Source organism: Nipponia nippon, unplaced genomic scaffold, assembly GCF_047370975.1.
Source record: "Nipponia nippon isolate SJK-2023a ecotype South Korea unplaced genomic scaffold, ASM4737097v1 scaffold_5, whole genome shotgun sequence".
NCBI classification, from domain to species: Eukaryota; Metazoa; Chordata; class Aves; order Pelecaniformes; family Threskiornithidae; genus Nipponia; species Nipponia nippon.
Window position 1 is genome coordinate 44,467,636 of NW_028262369.1, and position 16,442 is coordinate 44,484,077.

Genomic DNA, 16,442 nt, shown 5'->3' on the forward strand with positions numbered 1-16,442 from the left:
ACCTGGGACATCTGCGGGCGCAGGTTGATCTCCTTGAGGTTGATGGAGTGGCTGCGCAGGTTGTTGAGGAGCTGGCAGAGCAGGACGCCGTCGCGCAGCGTCTGCGCCAGGTCGAAGACCTGGGCCGTGTCCCAGGTCACCCGGTGGTTGGGCGGCAGCACCTTGCAGCTGATCAGCCACTGCCCGCACTGCTTCCAGGGCTCCATCCCTGCCACCGCGCCGCGATGCTGCGGCCGCGGCGGCCCCTGCTGCGCCCTCCCGCCGCCGCCGCCACCGCGGCCGGCCCGGCCCGCCCCGCCCCGGCGTCCGCGTCCGCCCCGCCCCGGGAGGCGGGAGCCGCCCGCCCCCCGCCGCGCTCCGCGCCGCCCTCACGGCGTCCGCGCCGGTACCTGTCCGCGGGCAGCGCTGGGGCCGCGCCGGCAGCCGCCCCTCTCCTTCGCTCCCGCAGCGCACCGGAGGCGGCGTCACCGCAGCCGTGGGTACGAGACGCAGCTGTAACGGCGGGTATATAAAAGGGCAGAGTGTTAGGTCCTGGCTTGCTGTCAGTCTTGCGTCCATTCGCTAAGAAAACAGCTACGTGCCGAGAAGAGGTCAGAGCAGCAAGCGGTCAGGCGTTATGAAAGATGCCTCTCGACTCTTTCTAGAAATGACAGAGAATATATCATGGCATAGCAGCGTTTTCCCTCCGTTCCCCCATTTTGCACTAACTGACTTGAATTTTATTTGCACTTTAATTAAGTTTAAAAAAAGTAATAGCTTCCAACAAGCATTCGGGCAACTTCAAATTAAAAAAAAAAAAAAAATTCAAGTGATTTTAAGTTACTAACGGTGACAGACTCCAAAAACAGACAACACAAACACCAGAGTTCACGATATCCTCCGCATCGGCATCTCAAAAGCTATTATGTCCTTCGGATTTCTGAAGCACTGCTGGAAACTTACTTTCCCAAAAAAAATAAAAGTCACTTAAAAGGATACAAAAACTGGTTTTCTCCTCTACTAAGTGGTCATAAAACAAACAAACAAACAAACAAAAACACAGAAAACACTTTTAAAGTACTATTAATGGGTACTTTATAGGGGAAAAAAACCCACAGTCCAGGGTGAGAAAACCTTAACAGCAAAAAAACTAACATGACTATTCAAGATGGCCCACAACTACCCCCAGCTTTCACATCTCCTCTGTTAAAAGTGTGACACTTACTGCTTTCTGAGCTCAGAATAATCCCACAAATGCTTTTCATAATTTCTGAAAGAATTAATACAGAAGTTCTGGGAATTTATTTCAGCAACTAAAGCCTAGTAAGTGATTTGCATGTTTCAGTAAGCTTAAAATGCTGCTTCACTTTTTTATTTTTGTGAACAGGTGATATGTCTGCTATTCCAGGCATTTTCCTGAGCAGGCAGTGGTATTAACTTTGGATCGTGAGTGCAGGGCTGCAGAACATGCTACAGGACGGCTCACCACTTCGCATTGCAGTCGGCCAAAAAGAAAAACATGGCCCTCAGAAAATAAGAAGGGTCCAGCTCCACCGTCCGTAACACCTGTGCCATCACCCAGCAGATGATGGGTTGAGATAGATGTGACTTACTACATAATTAGAGGCACAAACGTTGCTCGAGGACATCTGGGAACAGCGTTTGGTTCCACTCCTAAAGATGCACAAAGTTGCAAGCATCCAGCTTGCTTTTCAGACCTCTGCTTGTCTTAGCCGGGCTCGCAAATTGAAGAGGCTTCCAGCGTTGACCAAGCGCAGAGGGAGGTCACGAAGGTGCTCAGTACAGGTCCGGCCTGTCGGAGCAGGAACACATTTAAACAGAATATAAACTCCAATTAGCATCAAGTGTTTTTGCATGAATAAAAAGATTCAAAGGATTGCAGCTGAGCTGAAACGCTTCAGAATAACTCTTAGATGGGAGATCGTGACTTCAGGTTGAGTTGCCTCAGCGACGCTGCCTTCCCTGCTCCCAGCAGGTCCCTCCAGCTCCGTGCCTACCACCAGGCAGCCACAGCCCACGCGGCCCCGGTTTATCAGGAGAGATGTGAATACCCTATTGAACCACCTCAGCCCAAACGCTCGGTCCCCAGTAACAGGTGCCCCTGCCTACGCAGGGCAACACTGCAATTGTTTTATGCCTGAGCTGCTGGAGAGGGAAGTTTGCAACATGCACATGGTATCAAAGTATCGGACTGCCTACAACCAGGCAGAATTAGAGAGAATTTAATTCCTAATTTAAATCAAAAAGGACTGAAATTAACAGCCTGCACTGTGATCATTTGGATATCATCATCCATCAAAATGAACATCAGAGCAGTTTGATCAAGAATACAATAAAACGCTGTCTCATAGTAACATATTTTTTATCTGTGACAAGTTAAACATGAAGTGATAAGTGAATTCGGTCACACCCACAAGCTATCCACTCTCAGACTGACAACAACCGTGACAACAAAGCAAATGCAGAAGGCAAAAAAAAAAAAAAGGATAAAAAACCAGAAAAACATCTGCACTATGTTATCCACATCCCCACTTCAGCTGCCTCCAGACAGGATCAGTGGTACAGCATCCTGAAAGCAACATAAACTGTTCGGATGCCTTTGCAGATATATAGAAAGATGAGCACTGTTCTGATTCACAAACAGCAAAAAAAGCACTTTGGGCTAGTTGCTCAAATGGATCTAATCTTTTTACATGGTTTAATAGGAGCAATCCAACACTCCTTAATCCAAACTTTACATCCAAAGAATGTGTATGCTTTAAAGGTGGTGGCTGGAATTCTAAATATCTGAAAAACCTACACTGCAGTTTTAAATTGTTTGTAAGTCATAGGCTGTTATACTGCAATATAAGAAGTAAATTTCATTCAAAATACATGGGTTTGTTCCTCTGCTGTATCTCATGTGATCAACTGAGTGACATTTCTCCAAACGGAGAAGAATCCATATATCCACATAAATTCCAGAAAACCAGCTCTCTACATGGCTGAGAGAAGGCAAAGAGCAAATGGATTCATAGCCGAAATTCATGGTCGGCACAGCCTTGCTAGGGCAGGAGGCTGACTGCTACTGAGGTTCAGGAATATCGGCACATTCGCTTTCCTCCTCTCTTGCAGTACTCTTCATGTTCTTCAGCTTCCTACATTGTCCACAGTCATTTATTGGAAGGGGTTCTATTTTTACCTTAATCCTAAATTTGTTTGTGTTCAAGAGCTACTTTTACATTGACTTATTTTTTGCTGTTAACAGATACAAAAATCAGAAAACCCTATAGCTCAAATATCAAGTACTTTAAATGAACCAGCTGCCAAAGACATCCTGGAAGTCTGAGCTATTTCCATCCTTTTCTTCCCCTGATACTCCCAAAGTTGCTTATAGATCTGTCTGGTTGGAGGATCCTCTGGATTGAAAGAGGGGCTGGTTTAAAAGTCACCTCAGTCCACCTCCTCCCGTTTCCCTAGCACAGACTGACATTCATGAACGTGCCAGCTAGATCTTAGTCTAGATTGCTCAAAAGATGCAATGTACGTCACATACTTTTTTCTTAATGCATCATTAAGCCATTCACTGAAGCAGTTTTATCTTCAGATTTTTTATAGAGAAACCAGTAAAGTTTCAGACATACATTCCCACTTTCAAAATACTGCAAAGCAGCAACATAAATACAAAAAAAGAAATCTCTATTAAAAGAACAGCAAGTCTGAAGGAGAATTGTTTACCAAACAGCACCCAAAAATAGCTTTTGCATGGTTATTTTCTCCTTCCAGGAGACAACTGGCTCCTTACTGGAGACATCATCATAAATTTGTTTTCTCTACTCTTACCCTGTGCTGCATCCTATGAAGGATGGCAACCTTCCAACTCTTTTCTTGTTGCTTTATTTCAAAAAAGAAACTCATTTTGCTTTATAAGGGCACATTTGCAAACTTTCTGAAATAATTATTTCCCAGTGTCACCACACTTGCTGTGTTTAAATTACTTACATTGCTCAGGTTGGGGAAAATAAAATAATAAAATTTTAAAAACAATAAACCTGCAAATGTACACACTTTCCCTCTTTTTCAATTACTCTTGCAGATGTAATAATGCCCGTGAGCCCTAGGCACGGACCTCCTTTGTGTGAGGTGCCAAACAAGGATAACAAACGGTAGATCTCTTCCCAAAGAGCGTCGCTCCTCCCTTCCTTTTCCTACTTATTCCCTTATTCACCGATGGGTTCATCGGTTCTGGCACTTAAAGTTTTCCTGCCTTCTGACGATTGCACTTGAGTGCATTTTTGAATGCTACAGGGAGAAAGCGGTGTGAGCCCAAGCGAAGAACGGCCCTCATTTGTGGGTGCCAAAGGCCCACGTCTTGGCCGAGCCAGCCCTGAGCTCATGCTCAGCGTGTCTCAATTAGGCCCACTTAATTACACCCAGAAGAAAATTCAGTTACACGTGGTCTGCAAGCGAGTGGGAACATGCAGTCTTGTGTCTCAGCCGTTTGTATCTTCCTCCCATTTGGAAATGCATTGGGCTACTGTGGCTCCTGGCCAGAAGCCTCCCTCAAGCCGCTCTCTTTTCGGCTGGATGGGAATAACAGGGAGGTGGCCAGAGTCCAGCATTTCTGAAGTAGCCCGGATATCTTGCAGTAAAAGTAAATGAGGGCAAGATCACTGACCAGAATTCTTCAGTAATTTCTGTCTGCCACTGAAAATGTGCATCAATGTGGATCAAGATCTCCCAGATGCATCTGGCTGTATCCTATAGCTATAGGCTCCAGTTTCAGAATTACTTTGAGAACTTTGTGGCAGAAAGCAAAAAAGCAGTGCTACTTTTAATCGATTGCTTATTAATTATTTGTTAGTGTTGTTGTGAAAAGTGTTATACTACAAATCAGATAGACTTTTAAAAAATAAACATTCTAAAATAACAATCCTATCTGAATTTCAGCAAAGCATTATATTTTACTTTAAAAAACTATTTCAAGTTCACACAGAAGAAGTCACAGGCAAGTGATCTGAAATCTAAATGAAGCACTGAAAACAAAAGAAAAAATATAGAAAGTAAAATAATAAGCTGGGAGGATGTATGGAACGTATCGGAACAGGACTTTGTATTGAATTTGCTTTTCAATAGAGACCTGAGAGATGCAGACAGACAACATGATATATATATGTAGAGATAATTACAAACTGAGAGGAATTCTAAATACTAACACACCAAAAGAACACCCAGATACTGTTTTTAGTATAAAATTGCCTGAATACATAAAATGCATTTGAATGTTTGAGAAACCTGTTCAGTGATGCTGCAAGGGAAGATCCATCTAGACCAGTCAATGTCAAAATAAGACATTAAAGCAGTCTACGGACTGCCTAGCTCTACCAACTACCTACCAAAGAATCATCGTAAGAGTTGAAGGCATTGGCTTACCTCCTTTACCAGAAATCTCCTTTTCATTGAAGTCAACAGAAACTTGTCCCATTTTACCGGGTCCAGGATCCTATGTTGAATTCCTACAATAGGATATTTGCTTTACAGAAGCCCAAGTTTCAGCTTTCTAAACAACATTCATACAAAAGGAGTTAGCTGATGATACGCCACCTGCTTGTACTGAACAAAAAGGGAAGCAAGACTCAGCCAGCCATCCTCTCACCTCCTGCCAGCCGCCAGCCATGGCATTTATGATAAGGAAAACATTTACAGTCAGAAAAAAGAAAGGAAGTTGTCGTGTACTACTTCACGTATTTTAACCAAAATATCAAAAAGGCTGGTTTCTTAAGAATCCAAGCAACTTGAAACAGTAAATAAAATCATAACCTTCCTCATGCCTTAGTAGGTCCTGTTCAATTTTCTTTGACTTTTTTGACACCTCTAAGCAATATACCTGTTTCTTACCCCTTTACCCAGTTCGTCTCCATTTCTTATCTTCCATAGGCTGTTCTCAAGTCTGATGGTGATTTTTTAATGCAAAACCAGGTCAGATGACAGGGTTAGACGACATAAAAAACTCCCCTCTTTACTCAAGACAGAAGGAAAGGAGGTGCTGACAAAAATCAGTTTTGTGGTCCCAGCTGACAAGAAAGTGATATTTTTATGAAAAGTCAAGGTGTTCAAGTGCATATAACTGAGATATGAAAAGCTAGAAATTGGCACAAGAAAGCTCTATAGCAAAGAAAAGCTGGGGTTATGTTTTCATAGTCTAGTTGGGACCCAGAACTAAGAATCCAGAAAGATTTTCCTGCACTGTTGGAAGAACAGATCAATCGCTGAAAGTGTGACACTTGCAGGAAACACTGTACACTGGATGAGGTCTGAATATATGGAAATCCAGGAAAAAAAACTTCACGTTAGGTAGAATGGAGATTTTTTATTTTAAAGTTTGGAAAAACTGAAAAGTGCCATGCATGAAATATCTACTCAAACAGTGAAAGAATATCTGTAGTAATGTTTATAACTCTATTAGTAATATTTATTTCAAAATTAATAGTATTAGACAATTGAATTTTTCATATCCTAAAGGCCAAATTTACTGTCAGTCTCTAGCCTCATGCTGTGTTAACTGTTATAATAAATAGGGCAGTCACATACTATCTCTGAGACACTGTTCCAGTTTTCCACTTACAATGTTAGGTCTGTATTTACATACTAATCTAAGTTTGGTAAATAAAAGTTTCCTTTTATGCTTACAAGTAAAAAATATTAATGATTCTTAACAACAAAACATTCAAATTTATTTTTAGAGAACTCAGCAGGCAAAATATTTCTAAACAATTCAGCAGGCAGTGCAGCTTCAGCTCTAATGTTACCCATACTTGTCTCTCCTCAAGAATAAAGAATATAAATATTTCAGAACATTCTGCTACCTACTTTTTTTTAACCTTTCGTAAGTGAGTGTACTTGAGTGTTGCTTGTCTAATGAGGCTGGGCCAATGCTAGACTGTAAATCAGCAGAGGCTGAAGAGTTGGGGGCTCTTTATTCAGTCCATTGGGATTGCATTTGCAGTGGCAGGGACAACGACGCTAGATTAGGGCCTGAACGCAATAGAGGCCATGAACCCTAGTTTTGTTGAGAAAAATAAGCCATCACAAGTGCAGGACACAAATTTTCAGAACTGTCTTCTGAATGTTGTGCACTGCCATTTCTGCAGGCTCAGTTTTAGACCTCGTGTGAGATCCCACTCCCCCGGGTGCCCAGAACATTTTTTTATTTTGAGAGAAACCAGATCTCACCCCAAACCTTTAATTTTAATGCCTAGGATCTCCACTTCAGTTGAAGTCAGGAGTATTTGTGGCTGCCAGTAACCTGGGTTATAAAGCTGTGTATCCAAATTAGAGACCCCATTAAAATAATTACTAGTAGTTTCTCAAGTCATGCCCACAGATCGTTGACAGGCAAGACAATGACAGACAGAAATTCTCTTCTATCTCAAAACATCAAGTCCCACCCACTATGCTGATACCAAAACTTCCCCAATCCTGACTGAGAAATATTACTCTTCAGATAAAACTATCCCAGTGAAATTATGATTTAGAAATGAAAATATTTCGATTCAGATCTACCATATAGATTACTGTCAGAAAAGAAACACGCTGCTCGCACCATATTAGAAATAGCGGTAGGCATCTGCCAGTTTAAGGCATTTGAGATTTACCCATCCCGTGAAAGTAGGAAGTGCCACAGACGAGCAGTAGGACCTTCGTTAGCTGTCCCTCTGCTCGCAGCAGTGGAAAGCTGACTTCATAATATCTGAATAAACACAAAGAGCCACACAAAGATGTTTCTCAGTGTTCATTTAAAGGTATGTTACACCTTAAAAGACAATAAAACGGCTAAGGTAACATTTATGGGGAAGACAGAAGTTGCTTTCGTAGCAAGGTGCATTTCCAGCTTAGGTTTATGTTCAGCTGAGGTCAGAGTGGTCCATGTGGCAAACTCAAGCTGTAAAACTATTTCACCCTCCCACCTTTTTTCTTACAACACTATACTAGGATTAAAGTAGGAGTGAAGGTCCATTACTGTCTGCATAAAGTCCAACAGCTACCTCTGGCTTAGCTATAAACTTGTATTGTGCTCTGTGGGCCATCATCTCACCTACAGGAGAATGAGGGATTGCCAGAGAACAGCTCCCTGAAGAAATCGAAACTGGCTTCTGGCATACAACAGTACAGAAGCAATGCTCTCTGATAGGATGCAGGTTATGCTGAAAGCACAGGGATAACATAAACACAACTTGCCTTAAAGAACTTGTCAAGATAATATGAACATCAGTCCAGTAAGATTACTGTAAGCCAAAGATATGACCACCCAAAGACAGAAGCGTAACAGATCTGTCTACTAAAGAGCTGATTTAGTAGACAAAACTGAGAAAAAATGCACTGTTCGAGTATTGCTTAACCTTCCTCCCATTTTCGTTCTTCCATGTTTCCTGCAATCAGACCTTCTTATATCACTGCAACTTGTACACAAGGTTCAACCAAAGAAAAAAAAGCTGAGCTTGAAACACCTGTGTACCACACCATAGCGCTTCCCTTATCCCGTGTAGAAGACCACTTTACAAAATAGCCTGAAAATACAAATACTCTAGGCACAATTTTAATGGCAATAAATGCGTACATGATATCAAAAGGTTTCATATCCAAATTAGATAAACTGATGCAAAGTTGTTTGGTCTTTTTTTTAAGGAGTAAAAACATGCCAGAAAGTAAGAGAAAGACACAAGTATGACCAGCACAAATTGGTCCCCAGCAAAGCCAGTCCATCAGCACGAACTGCAGCAGAATCTGACGCTGCGATCACAAACGAGGTATTTTCCCTCACTCCAAGGGAGAGTTGTTCCTACTAATTCCTTTCTCAAACAGCTGCAGTTATATTGCCTCCTTCATTGGATTTACAAGCAGGACGTACAAATGAACACAGACTGAATTACAGGGTTTGATTTGTTGGCTTTACTTCCCTTTTTCCCAGGGAGGTACCGAAGGGCAGACGCACGTGGGCAGGGGCCAGGCAAAGGTCTGGCAGCAGAGAGGCTGTGCTGGGATCCAGGACCTGGAGCAGGAACCAAGTCTGAACAGGCAGGAGTACCAAGCACCAGGCTGACCACCAAGAAGCCCCCAGGGGCATGCAGCACACCTCCCGAGGTGATGCAAGGCAAACCATCAGCCAGCCCCAAAAGCCAGTCTTTAGTCTCCTGGGAGACTAATGGTGGCCAGCTGGCCCGGCCAGAACTTAGCTGCTCAGGAAGCCCCGACAGCCAGTTATGCTACACCAAGCCTCCTCAAACAGGATTCATGTGGGCTTATGGAGGTTCCTGTTGGGTGTCTGCATGAATACAAGTTAGGTTAAACTTGTCTGAAGGCTGTTCTTGGCGTGATTTGGGCTGCATAAGACATCAAAATACTGTAAACAAAAGCAAGGCATATATATAGAGAGAGGGAGACTTCACTGATCTCACACAAAGTTATTAGTTGCATGGATCAAGGTGATTGGCAAGTCTACAAATTTGTCTGCCCTGCTAGTTTGTCAACGTCATCTTCATATGGAAATAAAGGGGGTTTGTTTTTTTCTTCAAATACTTTTTGTGTTATAAATGCAATTATACAAGGATTTGTACTGATCCAGTACTATTCAGAATGATGGGTACTACACTAATAATCGATGCCTGTGACGTTACCAGCTGTGACATTCCCTGCAGCAGGAGACAGCAGAAACAAGGACAGCAATCACTCAGGAGCTGTTGTTTGCAGGTGGTGCATATGCAAAGAGTCTGCCATGAACCTGAAAAGAGAGAAGCACGTTTCAGCCACCCAGGTGGTGAAACGTGCTGTGTTCTAGCACAGCTGATAAGGTGCTATTCAGCTGCTGTTAAGCTGGCTAAACACTGCCTTGCATTGCAATTTCCGATTATGAGATCCCAACCTGTAGCTCAGAAACCCAGCTGAGTGTGCAAGGGTGAGAGAGAGAACTTACAAATTCACTAATTTGAGCGGAAAGGGTACAAAATGAACACGCATGTACAATGATATGCTTACAGTGTCGTTTTCCTCTGCAATTAAAGAAATATTTTCAATAGTATGACCAGTCTACCACCACTTTCTGCAAAATTAGAGCGTGGAAAATGTTGAGTTGTATAGATCTAAGTGAACAAGTTCCCTTTCTGGATAGGAACAACGTCAGAAATGTTTGGCATGGCCTTTCGCCCCTTCTTTAAAATGTCTCCTTTGCCACTCTCGGGTCGAAGCTCTGCGGCACGGCCGCCTGCCTGTGTGCCCGCAGCCGGCTGGAGCCGCAGCCACGCAGGGGCATGGCTCCTTGCCACCCGCTCTCTGCCAGCTCTGGGTCGCCAGCCAGCCAGCACAAGCCTTTAGGCAGAGAGTTTAGCAGATGTCAGCCTCCAGTTGTGCAGGATTATATTCTGAAGATGGTCTTGTCCTTGTCTTGGCTGCATGTTGCGGGGTGGTATTGGGAGTGATGAAGGCTTAGCCGACTGCAGAGCCGTATTGGCCTTTTGGATGTCACATTTCTCAACAGCCAACACTCAAAAAACGCAGGACTGGAGAGGCTGGTAGTCCCCTGCTGCAACAGTCACCATACAAGAGGCCCAAATTTCTGTTTAAATTACAATTAACTAGACTTTTAAAATATTTCTTGGCATATAAGAGGTGTTTGTTTAAATTTGTGTTGGAATTTCAGTGCCCATGAAAGCAAGTGTCTGAATTTTCTTCCTGTTTTCAGGATAAACTGCTCAGAGAGTCTAGCATAAATCTCAGTTCCCCCTCAACAACCTCACCCAGCCCATGTGGGTTTTGTAGGGGTTTGGTTTGGGTTTTTTTTCCTAGGAGGGGGGTGGGGGGAACACCCAGAAAAACTCATTTAAGCGACACCTGCAAAGCCAGGCAGTTAGGTGGCTGGCTCCTCAGCCGTGTAATTACATTATGTTCAGGGCTCACTGCTAATGACCCCTCTGTATGCGTTAAGGGCACTTCTAGATACTGAGATAAATTCATCCCTGGTGAAAAGTGCTAATTTCAATAGAGTTATACTAGGCATGAATTTGAGTCACTATGTCCTTTTAAAATGAGCCTATTGGGATTAGTTACAGGAATGCAGTTAAGCTCAGATAGAACAGTTAGCAATATCAAGGCCCCTGCTGGATCACAATTCCAACTGAGAAAAAACAAATGTTCTAACCAGCTGCCAATCAAACATATGAAAATGAATAGCAATTTTAAGTATTAGCTATTTGTAAGAGCATGCTCATACTTGGACCTCAGACAGCTTAAACAATCTGGAAGATCAGCATAATGATTACTCTAAAAGGGAACAAAAACCTCGTGTTGATAATAGTTGTTATGAGACAGTAAGGTTTTAAGCAGATGGTAAAAAGTGTCAGTCTGAGGCAAAATATAGATCTCCCTGCTGTTGAATAATTAATGAAAAACTCCTTTCCCATTATAGCCACTGTAACTGTGTGACTGTTTGAATAGTCTCCGTTTAATAAGGCCTCGTGTATATGAGCTCAAGTCACCTCTTTCTTAGATCAGATATTTTTTTCCAGGGCTGATTTCTGTTGTGCTCTCTCCCTCTCCTGATCCCTTCCCACAGGACAAATTCTGTTGTGCCTAATCAAGCAGAGCTTCCAGTGAAAGCAATCAAGGCAGTTTGATTTAGCAGCACAGCCTTTATCAGAGAAACTGACCCCACTGAAGTCGGTTGGAGCCTTGACATTGACTTCAGCCATGCAGACATGCCATATCCTGAGGTCTCCCTTTTAATTGGAACGTATCCTTCTACTGGTTTACACCAAGACAAATGGGAGTTTTCTCAGAAATACTTCTATTTTTAGGTATTAGAATACACTAATTGGAAATGTTCAAATTCACCCGAACTAAAAAAAGAAATCATGCAACCAGCTCTAATTTCAGACATATTATTCTAACATTTACATTTCCTTATTGTACCAACTGCCATGATGTTCTTGCATGCATTTCATAACAGAAGGAGGATTTGGGAGCCTAAAAAGCCAGAAAAAAAACAAGAAAGTGGGATAAAAAAGGGTTTTCCAAAAAATGAGGAGGAAAAGGAGGTGGTCAGAGATAGGTACAAGAGATTACACCCTCACTTACCACAAGCTGAAAGACACTGATGTGGACAAAGTGATGGGGCAGGTGATGAAGGGACATTTGAAACCAGGAGGCCAATGGCTGGCTGCAGTGCAGGTGGTGAGCAGAGCACCAGCAGAGTACCAGAGGGCAATGGGAAAGGATCGCTGCGTTACCTCAGAGGGGAAAGCTGCTACTTCATACTTTCTCTTAATGAACGCACTTAGCTATGGTATTTGTCACAAAGTATTGAGTTTTGTCCAACCCCAGTGCTAACAGAAACTCGGAGCAGTTGTCAAATTCTCTGTGTACTCGGAGATTTAAGACCCAAAAGTCGCCTCTGTCTCCACAGGCAGGGACAGCAAACCCGCAGAGCCGCGCTCCGCAGGCAGAGCGGGGAGCTGCCAGCTTGGCAGAGCCTCTCTAGTACCTTCAGCCTGTGCCTCTCGGTCTCCATCGCTGCCAGGGCTTGCATCCCCGTCAGCTACAGCCCTCGGGGAATCTAGCTGTTTTCTGGGAAAAGATAATATTGACGATGGGTGAGGACTGAGTGGTGAGGACTGCTCGCATTTCGTTACCACAGCTGAGGTCACGACTGAGGGGCTTTTAATGCAAACTCATTGTTATTTTAAAACAGGGTGTTACTGCTTTTCATCACCAGTGAGGGATGGCTGCGGTAGCCGGAGGGAATGCATCATTTACAGTGTCAGATCAATGCGAAAACGGAAAGGAAGGCAACAGCCAAAAACGGAAAAGAAGGCAACAGCCGTTAGCATTCACTTCTTGTGACTTTGCTGGACTACCTGAACTTAGCAGTGTAGCCCAGGATACTACGTTAAGCTCATGCTCTTGCTACATTAAAGGTTTGTAACCAGAGAAATAGAAGTTAAATTCACTCGTGTTCACGCAGGGTGGGCAGATGGAAACCAGATCTCTCTGTCCTCTCTCTGCTGCCTCTCAGCTCCGGGGCGAGACCCTGAAATCCTGCAGCAACCGCATCCACAGGGGAGCAGCTACTTCGCTGGAGCTCACCAGCAGAACCTCACAGATCACTGGTCTATGGCAATAAACACTGGTGGGTGAGATGAAGCTTCCATGGTCCCTCTTACATTCACCTTAGCTTCTGCGACTAATGACAAAAAATGATTTCACATCAGTGGGCATTTCATTCAGTCCATGCATGCAAATGCCTTTCACCATGGCAGAAATGTAACACGGAAATATAAGCATTAAACACGCTGAATTTTTAGTATGGCTGGCAGAGTAGTGTAACAGGCCTTCCTATGAGCTGCTGTGAGCCAGATCCTGCCTGAAATTAAATCTTCAATCTTCTCTTGGAGATTGCATGCTAGCAGATTTCTTTGCATAATACTCACAGCTTGCCTTCAAACGTGTGCTGCATAAATAGCTCAGGGAAAGGAAACAAACTCAAAGTCACACTTGTAAATTATTTGATCAGTGTTTGCCAAATTCCCTCATCTTTCTACTGAGAAAAAAGAGGTTTCCTGATGCCCTACAATCACAGCAAATTCTTTCCAGAGAAATGCTGAAGCTGACAATCCGCATTCCCTTCCAAGGCACAGCCAGGCGAACAAAAGACATCTGATACAGGTGACTGAACAATGCTGGCGCAAAACACTGTAGCTGTATCAGTCTCAGTGAAATACCAAGGTATTTCTTATAGGTTGACTGCCTTCAACTTTCCAAGAAGGAAAAGCATCTGATGTAATGTTGCTGCAAGTTTACAGAAGTAAGGCACGTTATTTAAAGACAATGTTTCTAAGCGTGAGGTTTTCCTTGGCAGGACGTCTGCTGCACCTCGCCTGGAGGCTCCCGCACCATTCCCAGGATAGGCACAGCCAGCCAGGCCCTACAGCGCAGGGATAAACAAACTTGCTGGATGCGAGGTCAAGACAACCATTGCTCAGGACCAAGCTGCAGAGGCAGAAATTACTCCAGGAACTAACCTGGTCCCTACATACTGCACTTCGGGTGTGAGTCTGCAATAACCCTGGCTTTCACCACACGAGCTCACAGCAAGGCTTCTTCAGCTTTACAGGATTGAATTTTGCTTATGAAACAAAGTTTGTGTTGAAAGCAAAGAAAAGATTATTTGAATCCTTGCAGCGATCACATTTTATGTCTAAGAACACTATTAGTACGAGGTGCTACCTAACTCACATTAGTAAAGCGTGTGCTGTCTTGAAGTTGATCAATGTTCAATGATCTCACTTCGACAGTATTGACCTCGAGTCCTAAACGCAATGGTTGACAACTACCAGGTACTTATTTAAAAATGAAAGAGCAAAGACCAACCCAGGACTTCTCAAAAATCAAAAGGCACAGAAACCTCTGGAAATGGCTGTGGAGGAGGAAGCCTTTAAAGTGCCGTGCAAGGGTACTCCATTCAAGTAAAATGCCATTTGGACAGTCAAAAACTGAAGTAATTATTCTAACAAAAAGTAAATAAATGAAAATTTAAAATATTTAAATGCGAGGGCAGACAACGAGCTCAGAGATAAGGATTTGTCCATTATTTGCTGGGGCACAGGCAGTTCTTGCTGGTGCGTGACAGCATCCTTCCTCAGCTGAATTTGCAGGGGAGCCAGGGATGCTTTTGTCCTTTTGCGCGCGAGCCGACCGCATCTTTGACGCATGATCTGCCCAAAGCACAAGTGACGACCTGTTTCCAGCCCTTGCTCATCGTGTGCTTTCAGTATGTTCCTGGCATGGTTCAGCCCCGCCAAGTATATGGTTGGGTATGAAACAGGGATCGCTTTCCCTTTTCTTAGTGCTATCTTCAGCTCTAAAAGCCCATTGATTCAGTAAGAACAACAATAACAAATGCAGGTAATAACCTACAACCAAAAGTTGCAGACAACAACAAACTTTGCATGAAATGTTCAGCTACAGTCCTAGGGATTGCTCAAGGAGACTACAGCTAAAAGCTGCCTTTTCTCCGTGTTGACCACGCATAGTTTTAAAGTGCTGTTCAGACAAATGGGTTTTTTTGTCCACTCTTATTTGCCAAAGTTAGTTAATGTTTCAAAGCAAGAGCTACAAATTCTCGAGATCATTTAATTCCTGCCCCTTATGACTCTAAAAGCTCATCCCTCTGGGTACCACTGGACACCTCAGAGCTGCCGAAGCAGAACGGGTGTACGCAGCCTCCGCGCGAGCACTGACAGCTACACGAAATGCACACCGACCGAGAATCAGCTTCTTTGATAAGAGAGTGCTCAAAACATTAGGAATAAAAGGTTCTTGTTTTGAATTCATGGAGATAATTATTTTTACTGTCATCACGAGCATTTTTGGATATTTAAATGAATCTATTGATGAAGATAAAGGAAGCACTTCCTGGGAGATGCCAGCTCTCACTTTATGTTCGTTATCATCAGACACTGTAAGAATAAGGGGTGGCAGGTATGACTACAAAGGAAAGGAGTGTTACATTTGTATATTTTCCACAGAGAAATAACCTAGGACCCTGCAGTGAACAGAGGAGAGAGGCATCATGCTCCTTCATAAGATATTGTGATGATTTTTCTAGCTAAAATTCTTCCCAGACCCGGTGTATTATGGTAGGTGAGCACAGAAATGTGCAATTTACCATTTCAAACTGCACTCTTTTCCTTTTACTGACTCACACCTGATCATGTTTACAAACAGACGTTATACTTCGAATCTCTTGGGGTGGATGTAAAGGATGAAGAAGTGTCAACTTGGGAAGGTGTTCATTAAGCAATGGGAAACATCTGCTTCTGTCTTTCAACACATGCTTTACCTATTCATAGGAGACACAAATTTATATTTACTTCACAGTTACACCCACCAAGCTATTACAACTATTAACGCAACTGTGGTATAAACTGTAGTGCAGGGATGGAGCAGTTTCCTTAACCACCCAGGTATTTGGTGTCTGTAAAACCCCGTATGTTCGATGTCTCCAGAGCGCGTTTGCATGCCTCGCCGTCTCAGCCAGCAGATCCCTGGACAGTGATTTTCTTTCTACCTCAGAGAAATTCTACTGTTATTAAAAAATCGTTAGTCCTTCTATTTCTGGAAATTCTGATTATTTATAAAATGCTGTAATGGATGTGGTGCTTTTCACAAGTTGGTGCTGTCCCTGTAGTCTGCTGCTGGCAAACACAAAGAGCGTATGTGAGTGCTTAACTTCAAGGGCAGCAGCAATCCTGCTCTGTACAATGACTTTAGCAAAACTCTCTTAAACATTATTATTAGACTTTGAGCTCTGAAGGCTCCTTTTACTCATCTGCTCAGTTACTGCACGTAGGTGTTTACCCTTTTTATGGCTGAACGGGCTTACAGAGATCTGCTTTTATCACCGACAAGAATGG

At 43.2% G+C, this 16,442-nt stretch overlaps 1 protein-coding gene across 5 annotated transcripts in view; it reads right to left on the minus strand.

Moving 5' to 3' along the window:
* The window catches only part of VAV3 (vav guanine nucleotide exchange factor 3), a 179,692-nt gene extending 179,180 nt beyond the window's left edge, over positions 1-512 (minus strand). For 4 of the 5 annotated variants that reach the window (XM_087732762.1, XM_087732764.1, XM_087732761.1 and 1 more), the window contains exon 1: positions 3-274. In XM_087732762.1, the coding sequence (XP_087588888.1) occupies positions 3-206 (204 nt within the window). In that variant the 5' untranslated portion in view covers positions 207-274. Of the gene's footprint in view, positions 1-2; positions 275-389 lie in introns of those variants that run through there. The other variant, XM_087732765.1, reaches the window with a different exon arrangement.
* Positions 513-16,442: the final 15,930 nt, after the last annotated feature.